This window comes from Neoarius graeffei, chromosome 9 (genome assembly GCF_027579695.1).
Source record: "Neoarius graeffei isolate fNeoGra1 chromosome 9, fNeoGra1.pri, whole genome shotgun sequence".
Classification (NCBI taxonomy): domain Eukaryota; kingdom Metazoa; phylum Chordata; class Actinopteri; order Siluriformes; family Ariidae; genus Neoarius; species Neoarius graeffei.
The window spans coordinates 36090444-36105064 of NC_083577.1; the positions used below are offsets into that span (position 1 = coordinate 36090444).

Consider the following 14621-nt stretch of genomic DNA (forward strand, 5'->3'; position numbering starts at 1 on the left):
AACATCCCAGAGTTGAAGCTGTTCTGTACGGAGGAATGGGCTAAAATTCCTCCAAGCCGGTGTGCAGGACTGATCAACAGTTACCAGAAACGTTTAGTTGCAGTTATTGCTGCACAAGGGGGTCACACCAAATACTGAAAGCAAAGGTTCACATACTTTTGCCACTCACAGATATGTAATATTGGATCATTTTCCTCAATAAATAAATGACCAAGTATAATATTTTTGTCTCATTTGTTTAACTGGGTTCTCTTTATCTACTTTTAGGACTTGTGTGAAAATCTGATGTTGTTTTAGGTCATATTTATGCAGAAATATAGAAAATTCTAAAGGGTTCACAAACTTTCAAGCACCACTGTAGATGTTGGCATGTCTGAATCACATCACCATAGATCAGTCTCATCATTGTGTGCTTTATCCTTTTATATGGTTCTCAGGTGGGTTTGGAGCTCAGCTGGAGGTTTCCTGTCACATGTGCTATGAAGCACCTGAAGAGGTGGATGCCCGAGTAGTGCACAGAGCTGAAGTATGATGAGAGAAACAGGGCAAGAATAAACAGAAAGAGAGAAAAAGAATGGGATGATGATTACAGAGCTCAAATCACTGTTTACAGTCTAAGCATATGATCATAAATGTGGACATCCTTCTCCACACAGGCACAAATTTAACAGCATCTTATTCATATTGAAATTATTTGCCTGAATGTCAATGCTGTCCTTTATGCGAGAGGTGGTACTACCTCAGTACACAGAAACGTAGTATGTGAATAGTAGAAGTATAGGTATTTAACAGTTATTCCATGAAATCGAGTCATACATGAGCTGATAGCTAATGAGGCGCATAGCACCGAGTTGGCTCAAAGCCATGTACGATGAGACTGAGTGGAATAACTTATTCTATCCACATTCATTGGATTTTAAGAAACGGAGCATTTTTTATTTTTTGCAGATTTGATAAATAAAAACTTTATCCAAAATGTCCGACAAAATCATTTCTGATTAAAATGTAAACAAACTGGTGAAATGACAGTAGCAATTTGTGAAAAATGTGATAATTCTTGAAAAAAAAAGATACATTCTTACCATCAAATACTTTCATTGTATATTTTGTTGATTTTTTTTTGGGGGGGGGGGGGGGGGGGGGTCCGAGTAGAGTTTTTATTTCGTCCTCGGCTGGAGTTCAGCAACATGTTCCACCATTTTCTCCTTCGGGGTTTTTTGGTTGTTGGTAAACCAACTTAAAGGTGCATTACTGTCATCGACTGGGCTGGAGTGTGGAACAGGAGGTTATTTTTGGTTGGTTGGTTTTTGTTGTTGTGTTTTTTTTTTTTTTGGGGGGGGGGACCAAAACCAAAAAAAAAAAAGAAAGAAAGAAAAAACCTATATTCTTTTAGCTATTTTCTCATCTCAGCTCATTATCTCTAGCTGCTTTATCCTGTTCTACAGGGTCGCAGGCAAGCTGGAGCCTATCCCAGATGACTACGGGCAAAAAGGCGGGGTACACCCTGGACAAGTCGCCAGGTCATCACAGGGCTCTTTTAGCTATTTTTTTTTCTTCTAAATACTTGATAAAGTGATATATCTGACTTGATGCGCGCCACCATTTTGTTTTTCTCCACTCACGGTACATGAGGCTGATATCCTAGTAGTAGAGTAGCCAATCAGAGTGTGTGATTGCTCATATCCAGTGAATGTAGATATAATAAAAGTAAGCATAGGTAGCTAATTATTATGTTTTGTTTTCTTTTTTAAATAAAGATACAATAAGAACAAAACAGGCTTCCTAGTCATGATATGATTCCTACTCTGGTGATAAATGTTACTTTCAGGCACAGTCTAATTCTGTCTCAAAGTCTCAGTATGTGTACATCCTATTCTATCAAATCTTATCTCTTATCAGTGACTATCTGATCCATTTACACTTCCTTATTTCGCCCACTAACAGGAAACTCTGTATATCCTGTAAACAAATCAAGCAAAGTGCAGGAATGAGTTGAGGCTGGTGTGAAACGTAAAAATAAATGTAGGCAGATTCTCTAACCTGAAAGACCCACAGAATGGGCTTTATCACCAAATGATTACTATATAGCATGCACCTAAAAAGCATTTGAAATTATATGAAGATGTGTTCGTGATGTTTGTGTTATTATAGCCCTACTCTCCTGTGTGTGAACATGCTTTCGTTAAATCAGACTTATTCCCAGATCAACATCCCTAATGCTGTTTGTCGATAAATCAATCACTCCTGAGTTACCTGAAATCCCTCTGGATGCATCGGTACAGACAGCAACATTATGCTATCACTCTGGATTACGTTTTATAAATTGTAAAAGAAATTTACGAGGCAAAAGTCAATATACAGTAAGCATGGATTTTAGTTAAAAAAAATTAACTAATTAGTAAATTATATCATCTGAGATGCATTTCATAGAGAGCAAGTAAAAATGAATAAAAATACAACAAAATGGCTATAAATAAGGTATTTTACCTTTAAATAAAGTTCTGAATTTTCAAAAACTTAAGCAATTTGGTCATTTTTATTAACTGACATTTAAGTCCACACAACATTTTACTTCCCTGGGTGATGCTTTGGAAACAAGATCAACTGTGAGCTACTGCACAGTTACGTATCCCCCCGCTCTCGCTTATATCAGAATGCAAGCAATCGAAGGAATAGAGACACTTATTATGAATGGTGACTTCAACAAGATAATTAACCCTGAAACAAGTAAGTAAAGAGCAGTGTCTCTCCCCCAGGGATTTCAGATAGCATCCTGGTAAACGGTCATTTTGAAATAGCATTTTGCTTCTTGAAATAGTGTCAAAATCCACCCTATATGTTTCATAAATACATTCAATCGATAAACAGGAAGTTGATGTGCGACAGACCTGAAAACGGTATACATGGTATAGAACCCCAAGCTGAAGTTTGGTACCAAGTGGCTATGATTTGTGGTTGCTGAGAAAAAGGGTGTTACGCACTGACGGACAGACAGAGGTAAACCAGTATACACCCCCCCTCCTTTGGAGCGGGAGTATAATATTAATAATAATAATGGCAGCACGATGGTGTAGTGGTTAGCGCTGTTGCCTCACAGCAAGAAGGTCCGGGTTCGAGCCCCGTGGCCGGCGAGGGCCTTTCTGTGCGGAGTTTGCATGTTCTCCCCGTGTCCGCGTGGGTTTCCTCCGGGTGCTCCGGTTTCCCCCACAGTCCAAAGACATGCAGGTTAGGTTAACTGGTGACTCTAAATTGACCGTAGGTGTGAATGTGAGTGTGAATGGTTGTCTGTGTCTATGTGTCAGCCCTGCGATAACCTGGCGACTTGTCCAGGGTGTACCCCGCCTTTCGCCCATAGTCAGCTGGGATAGGCTCCAGCTTGCCTGCGACCCTGTAGAACAGGATAAAGCGGCTAGAGATAATGGATGGATGGATAAAAATAATAATAATAATAAAATCAAAGGAATGGATACACTGCGCACTCACTTAGCCTTTAAATGATAGACTAAAGCTATTTTTTCCCTCAGTTGCTGAATATCTTTCCCACTTACACACATTCAGTAACCACTAATAGTAGCCTATCCAGGAACAAGACGTGTGAGGTGGGTATATGCCCTGGATGGGATGCCAGTCCATCACAGGACACCATTCACACACTCATTTATAACTAAGGGTAATTTATCTTAGCCAGTCCACCTAGTGGCATGTTTCTGAGCAGTGGGAGGACCCTGGAGAATGGGGATACCATGCAAAACACCAAACAAACAGTCACCCAGGACCAGATCCAGGACTCTGAAGCTGTGAGGAAGCAATGCTACCTGCTGCTCCACTGAGGCTGCCATAATATTTTCCCAATTAAGCTTTTTTTTTTGTTATAGTTAATGACCTGAAATAAAACTTTCCATAAGTGACTTGTGGATGGAGGGATTTTCAGGCAACTGAGTGGATGGAGGAGAAGGATGATCATAATGAGAACACTGATGACAATAGATTGCAGTAACTGGTCAAAAGAAATGTTGTTCTAGACACTGCAAAGGGACTTTCTAGGGAAGTTCATGTTCATCTGTGTGTACATGTGCTTATCGTTTACCTCACAAGAAAGGGCTGGGGGAAACATGTGTTTGTTTTATCCTTGATAAACTCATGGAGCTGCAGGAGGAGGGATTAGCAGAGTCCCCCTGACGAGTTTTGTCTATCTTAGTCACCACCAGCTTCAAACAGAGAGAAAATTGAATTTAAATCAATCAATAAAATATATTCAACAAATATAATACTTATAACAGTGTCACACGAATGTGAGCTTATTTTGAAAAGTCCAGTATATAAAAACGCATCGTAAACTACATGTGAACTTGATAACGCAATAATGTTTAACATTTACAGTATTTAACAGGTGTGTTTATCCAGACATACTTACAGAACGGCCTCCAACAAAATCTTAAAATCATATTGTCATGCTAATAAAAAAATAATTTATGGTCAATATAATAATGTTGCGTTGTCCTCTGGCTGCCACCTGCTGGTCTTTCGCAGTTGGTGCACGAGAGAGGAAAACACTCACCACGTACGGAATGCCAAACTCTTCACACATCTCAACTGCAACTAAATCAAACTTCTGTAGTCCTACACCTCCATCCACCAGCAAGAACGTCCTCATAAGACTGACAAAAAAAAAGAATATAGCATATCCATCATATGATGTAACATATCCATTTCTGCTCACACCAACGCTCAAGTATTCTAATCACACCTACTTTTCTCGTGCTTGAAGGTAAGGCTCGACCATATCCACAAAGTCTTCTGGGGCTCTGTATCCATAGCCAGGCATGTCGACTAAAGTGAACGCTTTCCCCACCGTAAAAAAATTCAGCTTTTTTGTGTGTGTCCCTACATAACACAATCAGAAAAACTGAATGCCTTAGTCTAAACCACAGGGAAAGAAGAAGAAAAAAAAGTAATACAGGTGAGGAAAAAAATCAGAAAGCAATTAAAATTTCGTTTGCTTACTGGTGTTTTGGAAATCCGTACTTCAACCTCAGGTGCGAGAGAGAACAGGGCCCGGATGAGAGAGGACTTGCCAACATTGCTCCTGCCTAAGAAACACACCTGCAGATCAACCCCACACACACACACACACACACACATGTACACAAATAAGGCCTTCCTTATAACAAAACAGTAATACAGTAACAATATATGTATTCTTATATAATATACAGTACAAGCATAAATAGGGAAAAATCCACTCTGAATTAATCTTTATAAATCAACTTGTGATTTTCAATGGCATGCAATGTAATGATTTTTTTAATCAACATGTTGGTCAGTTATCATTTTGATTAACAGTTTCCTATATTACCCAAAATGCTGTGTGTCTACCTAGGGATGAGTGATGACAATGGGATTTAACCCTTGCTTCATCTCTATCAAAAGAGTGTTGCAAGCAGGGGTGTTAATTCTTTATTCTGTCCAGCTCTCTCAGCTCTTCTTCTGTACACTCAAACTGAACAGGCTCCAAAGCTTCAACTTTCAACTAATACCACAATCAAACACCATCATCATGCCCGTCAGCTCGGAGATGACTAACTAGCCAAGCTGAGTCTTTGCTTCATGTAGCAGTGAAACCCGACTGCTATCACTTATGTTTGAGATAATTCAAATATTTTCTCCTTCTAAGTATAATTGTACCTATAATGCCAATGCCCCCTGGTGATGTCTGTGTGACAATACTGTCAACGTCTCATAGAAATAACATAAATATAGCACCATCGAAATCACAATTCACAGCCATCCATTCTCTATGCTGCTTATCCAGTTGGGGGTTGCGGATGAGCATGGAGCCAATCCCAGCTGACTTTGGGTGAGAGGCAATGTACACCCTGGACAGGTCACTAGTTTATCACAGGGCTCAGACAGACAGACAGTCACACTCATATTCGCACCTATGGGCAATTTAGAGTAGCCAGTTGACCTAAACCAGGTCTTTGGACTGTGGGAGGGAACCAATGCAGTCACAAGGTGAATATCCAAACTCCAAACAGAAAGGCCCCAGTCGGCCACGAGGTTTGAACCCAGAACCTGCTTGCTGTGAGTTGACAGTGCAGTAACCACTGTCTCACTATGCACATCACAAACATATTTTACTACAAACATATTTTAGAAGAAACCTTTATTTGTCTCATGCACACTTCAAGCACAGTGAAATTCATCCTCTGCATTTAACCCATCTGAAGCAGTGAACACACACACACACACACACAGAGCAGTGGGCAGGCACACTAGAGCGCCCGGGAAGCAGTCAGGGGGTTAAGTACTTTGCTCAAGGGCACTTCAGCCCCACATTAACCTAACTGCATGTCTTTGGACTGTGGGGGGAAACCGGAGCACCCGGAGGAAACCCACGCAGACACGGGGAGAACATGCAAACTCCACACAGAAAGGCCCTCGCCGGCCGCTGGGGTCGAACCCAGAACCTTCTTGCTGTGAGGCAACTGTGCCGCCCACGGTGTGTTTTAGAGTGGAGTTTTTCCTTTTAAGCAATTGAATAATCTGTTCTTGCCCCTCACCTCTGGCTGTGCGAGTTCAGGCATGTGGTCTATACGCACAGCTGATGAGGAGTTAGACTATCTGGTGTTTGGGAGATGGAGTGAAAAGTCTCTCTGCACAATTGAGGGCTTCCAGGTCAGGCTGGAAGAGCTGAAACTTTGTCTTGTCTACTTGTCGTGACAGGTGCGCCTCCAGACTACTGAAGGGATACAGGAGTCCAAGGCGCTTCTTCTTGGGCAGCAGGGAGACATGGCGCAGGGAGGCGAGCTCATGGAGCTGATGCCTGGACACAAGCCGGACACAGCTGTGCAGGTGCAACAGGGCCCTTAAACTCATGCTGATGTGGAGATCAGGCTCTGTAATCACTGTTACTATTACAAGACAAAGGACAAAACCTGAAAGTACCTTTCAGCCTTGTGAAGGTTTTTTTCCCCCTCCAAAACACTTTACACAAGATCAGTATATCAAAAGTACAAAAACAACCCCAGATACATACTTGTTACAGAGCTCACATGTATGACAAAGTAGCTAGTAGTTTTATAATAAGACATCTGATCTTAGATAGTCTACTGTTGATCCTAAGGCTATCATATCACCTTCATGCACCCTATATAGTACACACTGCGTGTCCAGTGAGGAGTCGTTTGAGACTGAGCACGCCGGAAAGTCTTGTGTTACCGATTACTGTTTTCCGCAAAATTAAAAAAAAAAGTGGAAAAAAATATTAACTGTCACACCAAAGGGATATAACTTACTGTTAACTTGGAATATATATTTTTAAAAACAACAAACCGCCTGTACAAAATTCTTAAACATGTCATGTTGAAGGTTTGGTGTTTCACTTATATAAAACCTGAGGAAACAAGTTCACTTTTCAATAGTTCCGGTGTTGTGAAAGCCAGGATGAGACAGGTTCCGGGTTATAGAAATTACGGTATATAGCAGCAGTTTCTTGACTTTATTCTAATACTAATTATATTGCAGGGAAAAAAAAGTAAGGACACTTTATAGTTTACTGTACCGTGTATTCAGAAATCTAGGGTTAGGGTTAACCCTAGTTTCAGTGGTACGGTAAAGTGTAAAATAAAATAGCCAAAAGTAATCCAGAGATATATTTGCAAGTATGAGCACTCATCATCTCATCTCATCTCATTATCTCTAGCCGCTTTATCCTGTTCTACAGGGTCGCAGGCGAGCTGGAGCCTATCCCAGCTGACTACAGGCGAAAGGCGGGGTACACCCTGGACAAGTCGCCAGGTCATCACAGGGCTGACACATAGACACAGACAACCATTCACACCTACGGTCAATTTAGAGTCACCAGTTAACCTAACCTGCATGTCTTTGGACTGTGGGGGAAACCGTAGCACCCGGAGGAAACCCACGCGGACACGGGGAGAACATGCAAACTCCGCACGGAAAGGCCCTCGCCGGCCACGGGGCTCGAACCCGGACCTTCTTGCTGTGAGGCGACAGCGCTAACCACTACACCACCGTGCCGCCCAGCACCCATAATCTGAGACATAAATGAAACTGATTTATTCAGCAGCAGTAGTGTTATAGCTGGTGTCTGTGGCGGTGAAACTGGAGCTCATTGCTTACTGGTCAGTCAGTGTACCTCCTTATCCTCATCTATGGTCCCGAGGCATGGATACTGACCAGAATGAGGTTGCTGTGTTAATCTCAGGGATAATGTGAGGCCCAAGTCCAGGAGAGCCTCAGAGTAGAGCTGCTGCTCCTCTGAACTGAGAAGCGCCAATTGAGGTGGTTTGAGCACCTTAAAGTGCATATCCTGGACCAAATTCGTTTTTTTTTTTTAATATGAAATAATATTCCTTTACACACTCATCCAGAAGGGTAATTTTGCACAAGGCCATCTGTCTACAGCAGAAAAAAATAAAATAACAAAACGCGTCTGGAAAAATCCCAAAGGAGTCTGGAGCCAGATTCGTGACGTCACATGCGGAAGCACCAGCAGGCTGCGAGAGCTTGCACGGTTTCAGTGCACAGCCTGTGTAGACCAAGTTTAGCAGCTAGTGATTTTGCATTGAAATATGGGATTGTCACCTGAGCGCAATGTTACTTCACCTTTGGATGAAGAATGTAATGTTGCTACACCCTCCGACGATTCATCTGTTAACCATTTTAATAATTACGCGATAATGTTGAAGAAATTTGCAGAAAACCACCAGGACGTTTTCTCATAAACAAACCAGCGCTGACGTAGGATTCAGAGCGAGGCGTCCTGCACGTGACATCATGAAAATCAATGTTTGCCGGGAAATCCAAATGCCAAGTTTTTTCAAAGGCGGACCAATTTGCCTCAAATGGCTTGATTTCAACTGAATTTTTCTGGTATTGCGCAAGGTAAAAAAATTGCACAAAATGCAAAATGTGACAGATATTTGACCAAAGTTTAATATAAATTAGGAGAATTACATTGATCTTGTGGGCGGCACGGTGGTGTAGTGGTTAGCACTGTCGCCTCACAGCAAGAAGGTCTGGGTTCGAGCCCCGTGGCCGGCGAGGGCCTTTCTGTGTGGAGTTTGCATGTTCTCCCCGTGTCCGCGTGGGTTTCCTCCGGGTGCTCCGGTTTCCCCCACAGTCCAAAGACATGCAGGTTAGGTTAACTGGTGACTCTAAATTGAGCGTAGGTGTGAATGTGAGTGTGAATGGTTGTCTGTGTCTATGTGTCAGCCCTGTGATGACCTGGCGACTTGTCCAGGGTGTACCCCGCCTTTCGCCCGTAGTCAGCTGGGATAGGCTCCAGCTTGCCTGCGACCCTGTAGAACAGGATAAAGCGGCTAGAGATAATGAGATGAGATGAGACATTGATCTTGCTCCTGACAGTTTATATTGTCTGTTTATGAGTGTTTAGTCTATGTCTAGTTCTTATCTAGAGTGTTTATACTGTTTGTTTTTTAAATTATTCTATTTTTATTTATTGCATTGCCTGTTTGCACTGTGGGTCAGAGAGGACTGAAATTTCATCTGTGCTGTATGTTGAGCATGTATAGCATATTTGACAATAAACTTGACTTGACTTGAATTTACCCGTGATATGCACTTTAACCCATGTGTGGCCCTCGGATCATATTAACCCGCTTATCCTAGAACAAATACTTTTTTCCTCCTGAAACTTGGTGGCTCTGGCTTATTTTCAGTTAAAGTGCATATCACGGAGGGATGTAAACACAGATGGTGATGCTAGCAGCTCCAAGTCCGGGCAACATAAGACTGTCTTTATGAAGAAATGTCCCGGGTTACACCAGCGGTTGTTCATGTAAATGATGAGTCCCCCACCTTTGCCTTTCCCACATGCTTTAGTGTCTCTGTCGGCTCTCACAGCAGTGAATCCCCGCAGGTCCACGTTAGCATCCGGTACAAGGTGTGTTAGCCATGTCTCTGTAAAAATAAATAAGCTGCTCTCCCGGTAAATCCGCTGGTTGTTCAGTGTGGATAGCTCGTCGACCTTATTCGGCAGCGAGTTTACATTCCCCATGATAACGAAGGGAATGGATAGTTTGTAGCGCCGCCGGTTGTCCGCTAGCTTAGCCTTTAGCTTAGCCCCGGCTTTGCAGCCCCTGTGTTTCCTCCTCAGCTCAGCCGGGATGGGGTGTCGTATCCCGGCTCGTCCCATTGTTTTCAGGGCCAGCAGCTCCTCTCTCGAATAAGCGAGAAAACTGGCTCCTGGTTGCGTGTTAAAGTTAAAAATATCCATGGGATATGAAGAAAAATATACTATGTCTTTGTAAGAAGAGCAGAAAAGTAGAAAGGAGGAAAAAAAAGAGATTTAAAGAGCTAAAAACTACAGAGCTACTGGAGAGGCAGCTGTCTCCCACAGCGCCCACGGTCACATTTTCTTTACATTTTACTTCACATGTATCAAGGGATATACGTGTCAGGGCTTGAGATCTTGGGACCTGTCAAACACATTAAACATATACTGTATACAACCCTGCTTAGCCGATTCCATGTGTGTAGCTTATGAAATCTTTCTCCTACAGTAGCCAGTACTCTTCTAAATGAAGAAATATATAAATACATAATAGAAATTAGAAAAAAAATGTGATTTATGTAACAATAGATAGATGAGCATTGATACATAAATCCACGGGTTTAGAAGCTGAAGGTGACAATTCCATATTTCAATGCAAAATCACTAGCTGCTAAACTTGGTCTACACAGGCTGTGCACTGAAACCGTGCAAGCTCTCGCAGCCTGCTGGTGCTTCCGCAGGTGACATCACGAATCTGGCTCCAGACTCCCTTGGGATTTTTCCAGACGTGTTTTTTTATTTTATTTTTTTCTGCTGTAGACAGATGGCCTTGTGCAAAATTACCCTTCTGGATGAGTGTGTAAAGGGACATTCTTTCAAATTTTAAAAAAATGAAATTGGTCCAGGATATGCACTTTAAGATCATGTACGAGAACAAAATTTACTGAACACACATCCCACACCCCTGACATTTCCATCCCTTAAAGGTAGGCTGCCTTTCAGATTTTTCAAGTGTAGGTCATAAAAAAATTTTTCCCCGACACCAAATTGTTTTTGTTCAGTGGACCAAAAGCTACTGAATTTGAATCACAGACTTCCAATTTTATTAATTTTTTTTAAATAGAACAATTAAATAATTTTGGGCCAAATGGCCCTAAATTCTCCGCTATATTTTCCTGCTTCACCATGACCCAATTCAAGATACTACGTCATGCATCACGTAGTGAGCTTTCTCCGTTGGTGCAAGGCATTGTGGGATACAAATTTGAAACAGGAGAGAAAAATGGAGGATGTGATTGTGCGAATGAAACGTCAAAGACTGACTACAGTAACGGAAAGTGAGAAGAAAAGACGTTATGTTGCGAAGGAAAGGAAACACAGGACCAAACTAATAAATATCAGCGGTCAGCGAGCACCTCAGTGTGATTGTTTAGCAACAGAATGATGTAACTGTCAGTGCACGGTCAAAGGTAAACCTGTAGATGGCAGTAATGCAACACTGTGGATGCCAGTTGCAGTAAAACCCAAAAGAAGAAGAAAAAAGAAGTAGGTAAACCTGCACATGCGTACACAGACTTCCTCTGTCTGCCTGACTGTGCGAAGCGAGCAATTTCATGTAACATTATTTGCTCGGGAATCCCCTCAAATTAAATAACTTCCCAGCCACAGAATGGCCTGGATTTTTTAAAGATATTACAGAAATAAACATATATCACAATGACCAAATTTCAGAGGGAACTAAATTTTACCGATTTTATGAAATCGAAAGGCCAGCTGGCTTTAAAAGGTCTTTTGGTCAATTTGACCCAAAGAGTACTTGAAAACAGACAGGTCAATATGAAAATCAAGTATGAATTCACATCAAAGCCATCCATCTCATCTCATTATCTCTAGCCACTTTATCCTGTTCTACAGGGTCGCAGGCAAGTTGGAGCCTATCCCAGCTGATTATGGCCGAGAGGCAGGGTACACCCTGGACAAGTCGCCAGGTTATCGCAGGGCTGATACAGAGACAAACAACCATTCACACTCACATTCACACCTATGGTCAATTTAGAGCCATCAATTATCCTAACCTGCATGTCTTTGGACTGTGGAGGAAACCGGAGCACCCGGAGGAAACCCACGCAGACATGTGGCCCTTTTCCACTACCCTTTTTCAGCTCACTTCAGCTCGCTTCAGCTCACTTCAGCCCGACACGGCTCGCGTTTCGACTACCAAAAACCAGCACGACTCAGCTCGTTTCAGCCCTGCTTAGCCCCTAAAACTCGCACCGTTTTGGAGTGGGGCTGAAGCGAGCCAAACCGTGCCGACTGAGGTTGGGGGCGTGAGCAGACACTCCCCTGTGCACTGATTGGTGAGGAGGCGTGTCCTCACATGCCCACACACGCCCCGTTAGCGCGCTGGGATCTGTAAACACCGCAAACCCGGAAGAAGAATAATTACGAATTACGAGAATTTCTGAAGCCTTATGCGCCTCGCCTCATCTATACGCTCTTGCCAGTATCTGTTGGCGTTGTAGGTGACAACAAGCCACAGCACCAAGACCAGCAACACTAACGACTCCATGTCCTCCATGTTTATTGTTTACTATTCGGGTCGTGAGACTACCGCTTAAAAGATCACTGAATCAGTGACATACAGAGCATCGTGGACGAGTTCGCGGAGCGCAAGGCTCGCCGTATGCCCTTCAAATAATGCGCGCAGTAGGCTATTGATGTTTTATTATGAGCCATGTACAGTATGTCGCCTAATGTTTTTTTGTTTCTGAGTTACATGTTCGTTTGAAGGACTTAATGTGCACCCCGTAGTGTTGAAATTGGTAAACACAGTGCATTCAGTGAGGTTTGCACCGCCCTCCTTTTATTTCTGACTCTTCCTGTCACCGTTGCAACCTCTGAGCGCTCATTCGCATGCCCTTCAAATAATGTGCGCTATTGATGTTTTATTATGAGCCATGTACAGTATCCTAATGTTTTTTGTTTCTGAGTTACATGTTCATTTGAAGGACTTGATGTACTAAATAACATATAGTTGCACCCGGTAGTGTTGAAATTGGTAAACACCGCAGTTGCGGATATTTTGTAGCCTAAAATGATGTTATGATAAGCTTTAATAAAGGGCCCGGTCATTTGCCCCGCCCCCGGCCCGGCTCTGACTTGTTCCGCCACTGTCACTGATGTCACTGTTTGCGCTGCTTAACGACATCACCTGACGTCCACCCACTTTCGCTAACTCCACCCAATGTGTCCACCCACTTCCAGCCAGCACGGTTCAGCGCGGTTGTAGTCGAAATGCAACTCCAACAGCCCCGCTCAGCTCGACTCAGCTCGACTCGGCACGGCACGGCTCAGCCGCGTTTGTAGTGGAAAAGCGGCAATGGAGAGAACATGCAAACTCCACACAGAAAGGCCCCCGTCAGCTGCTGGGCTTGAACCCCACGTCAAAGCCAATTATGATAAATGAAAAACTTTCAGTGTCTAAAGTGCATGCGAGTATCTTATTTGTTATCTCGGTATATACAGTACTGTGCAAAAGTTCTAGGCACACGCAAAGAAAGAAATGCTGTAGACCAAAGATGCTTTCAGAAATAATGAAATTAAATGTTTTTTACATTAAAGAATACTATAAAGAGCATTAAACAGTGATAAATGAAACAAATTTGGTGTGATGACCCTTTGCTTAAAAAAAATAGTAGTCTCAGGTACAACGAGTACAGTTTTATAAGGAAATGGGCTGTAGGTTTACTGAGCATCTTGCAGAACCAGCAAGCTCTGGACAAGTTCAGTTCTTCTGGACACTTTGTCACAGTTGCTTCTTATTTTTATATGAACCCCCCCAGTGTAGCCTTTATTATATTTCTTGTCTGAAAAGTGGTCGCTGATATAATATACTGATTGCTGATTTCTGCTACATTTAATTTTATGCTGGAAAACCAATGTTCGGAACTCTAAAATGTTTTGTACTGACTCGGTAATGTAGAAGTCGTAAAATAAAAATCTATAACAAAGTTTGTGCTCAAACAAATAGGGTGCCTAAGACTTTTGCACAGTACTATCTATTTATCTATCTATCTGACAGACACAGACAGATAGTATCTCTCACAAAGAATGGATGACACTTTCTTTGTTAAAAAGATCTATCAGAGGTAAATTTAAAACAATAAACAGATTTGTCATCAGTATTGTTTGTAAGAGAGTTAGAGAACATATATACACTGCAATCATGTAATTTTTCCATGTCTGTGGTATATGAAATTTATTAATTTTTTTAATTTGACCCAGCAAAGACCCCTGATGGGTGCAAAAAGTAAGAGCTGCATAAGGGTTAAGGATGTCCCCTCAAGCTGTATTAGGCATATTTGTTAATTTATTCCCTAGTTTTTGGTGCTCATTTAATGCAGTTTTTGAAATTATTAAAATATCACAAAGCCGTTTATGTTCATTCTGTTGCTATGCCTCTTCCTATGTCCATCCTGCCAAATGAACTGAATTTCCCACTACTTTCCTACTAAGTTATTTTAGTGCTGCTATGGAAACACATAATTTAAACCATAAATAATTGTAAAATTATAAAAAA

At 42.0% G+C, this 14621-nt stretch overlaps 1 protein-coding gene across 1 annotated transcript; it reads right to left on the bottom strand.

Moving 5' to 3' along the window:
• Positions 1–313: 313 nt before the first annotated feature.
• Positions 314–7370, bottom strand: gtpbp8 (GTP binding protein 8 (putative)). The gene is given in 9 exon segments (XM_060929379.1): positions 314–521; positions 4088–4161; positions 4164–4208; positions 4559–4658; positions 4752–4884; positions 5001–5103; positions 6564–6617; positions 6619–6914; positions 7040–7370. Coding segments are annotated over 9 exon segments (948 nt in total). The 5' UTR covers positions 7095–7370; the 3' UTR covers positions 314–433.
• Positions 7371–14621: the final 7251 nt, after the last annotated feature.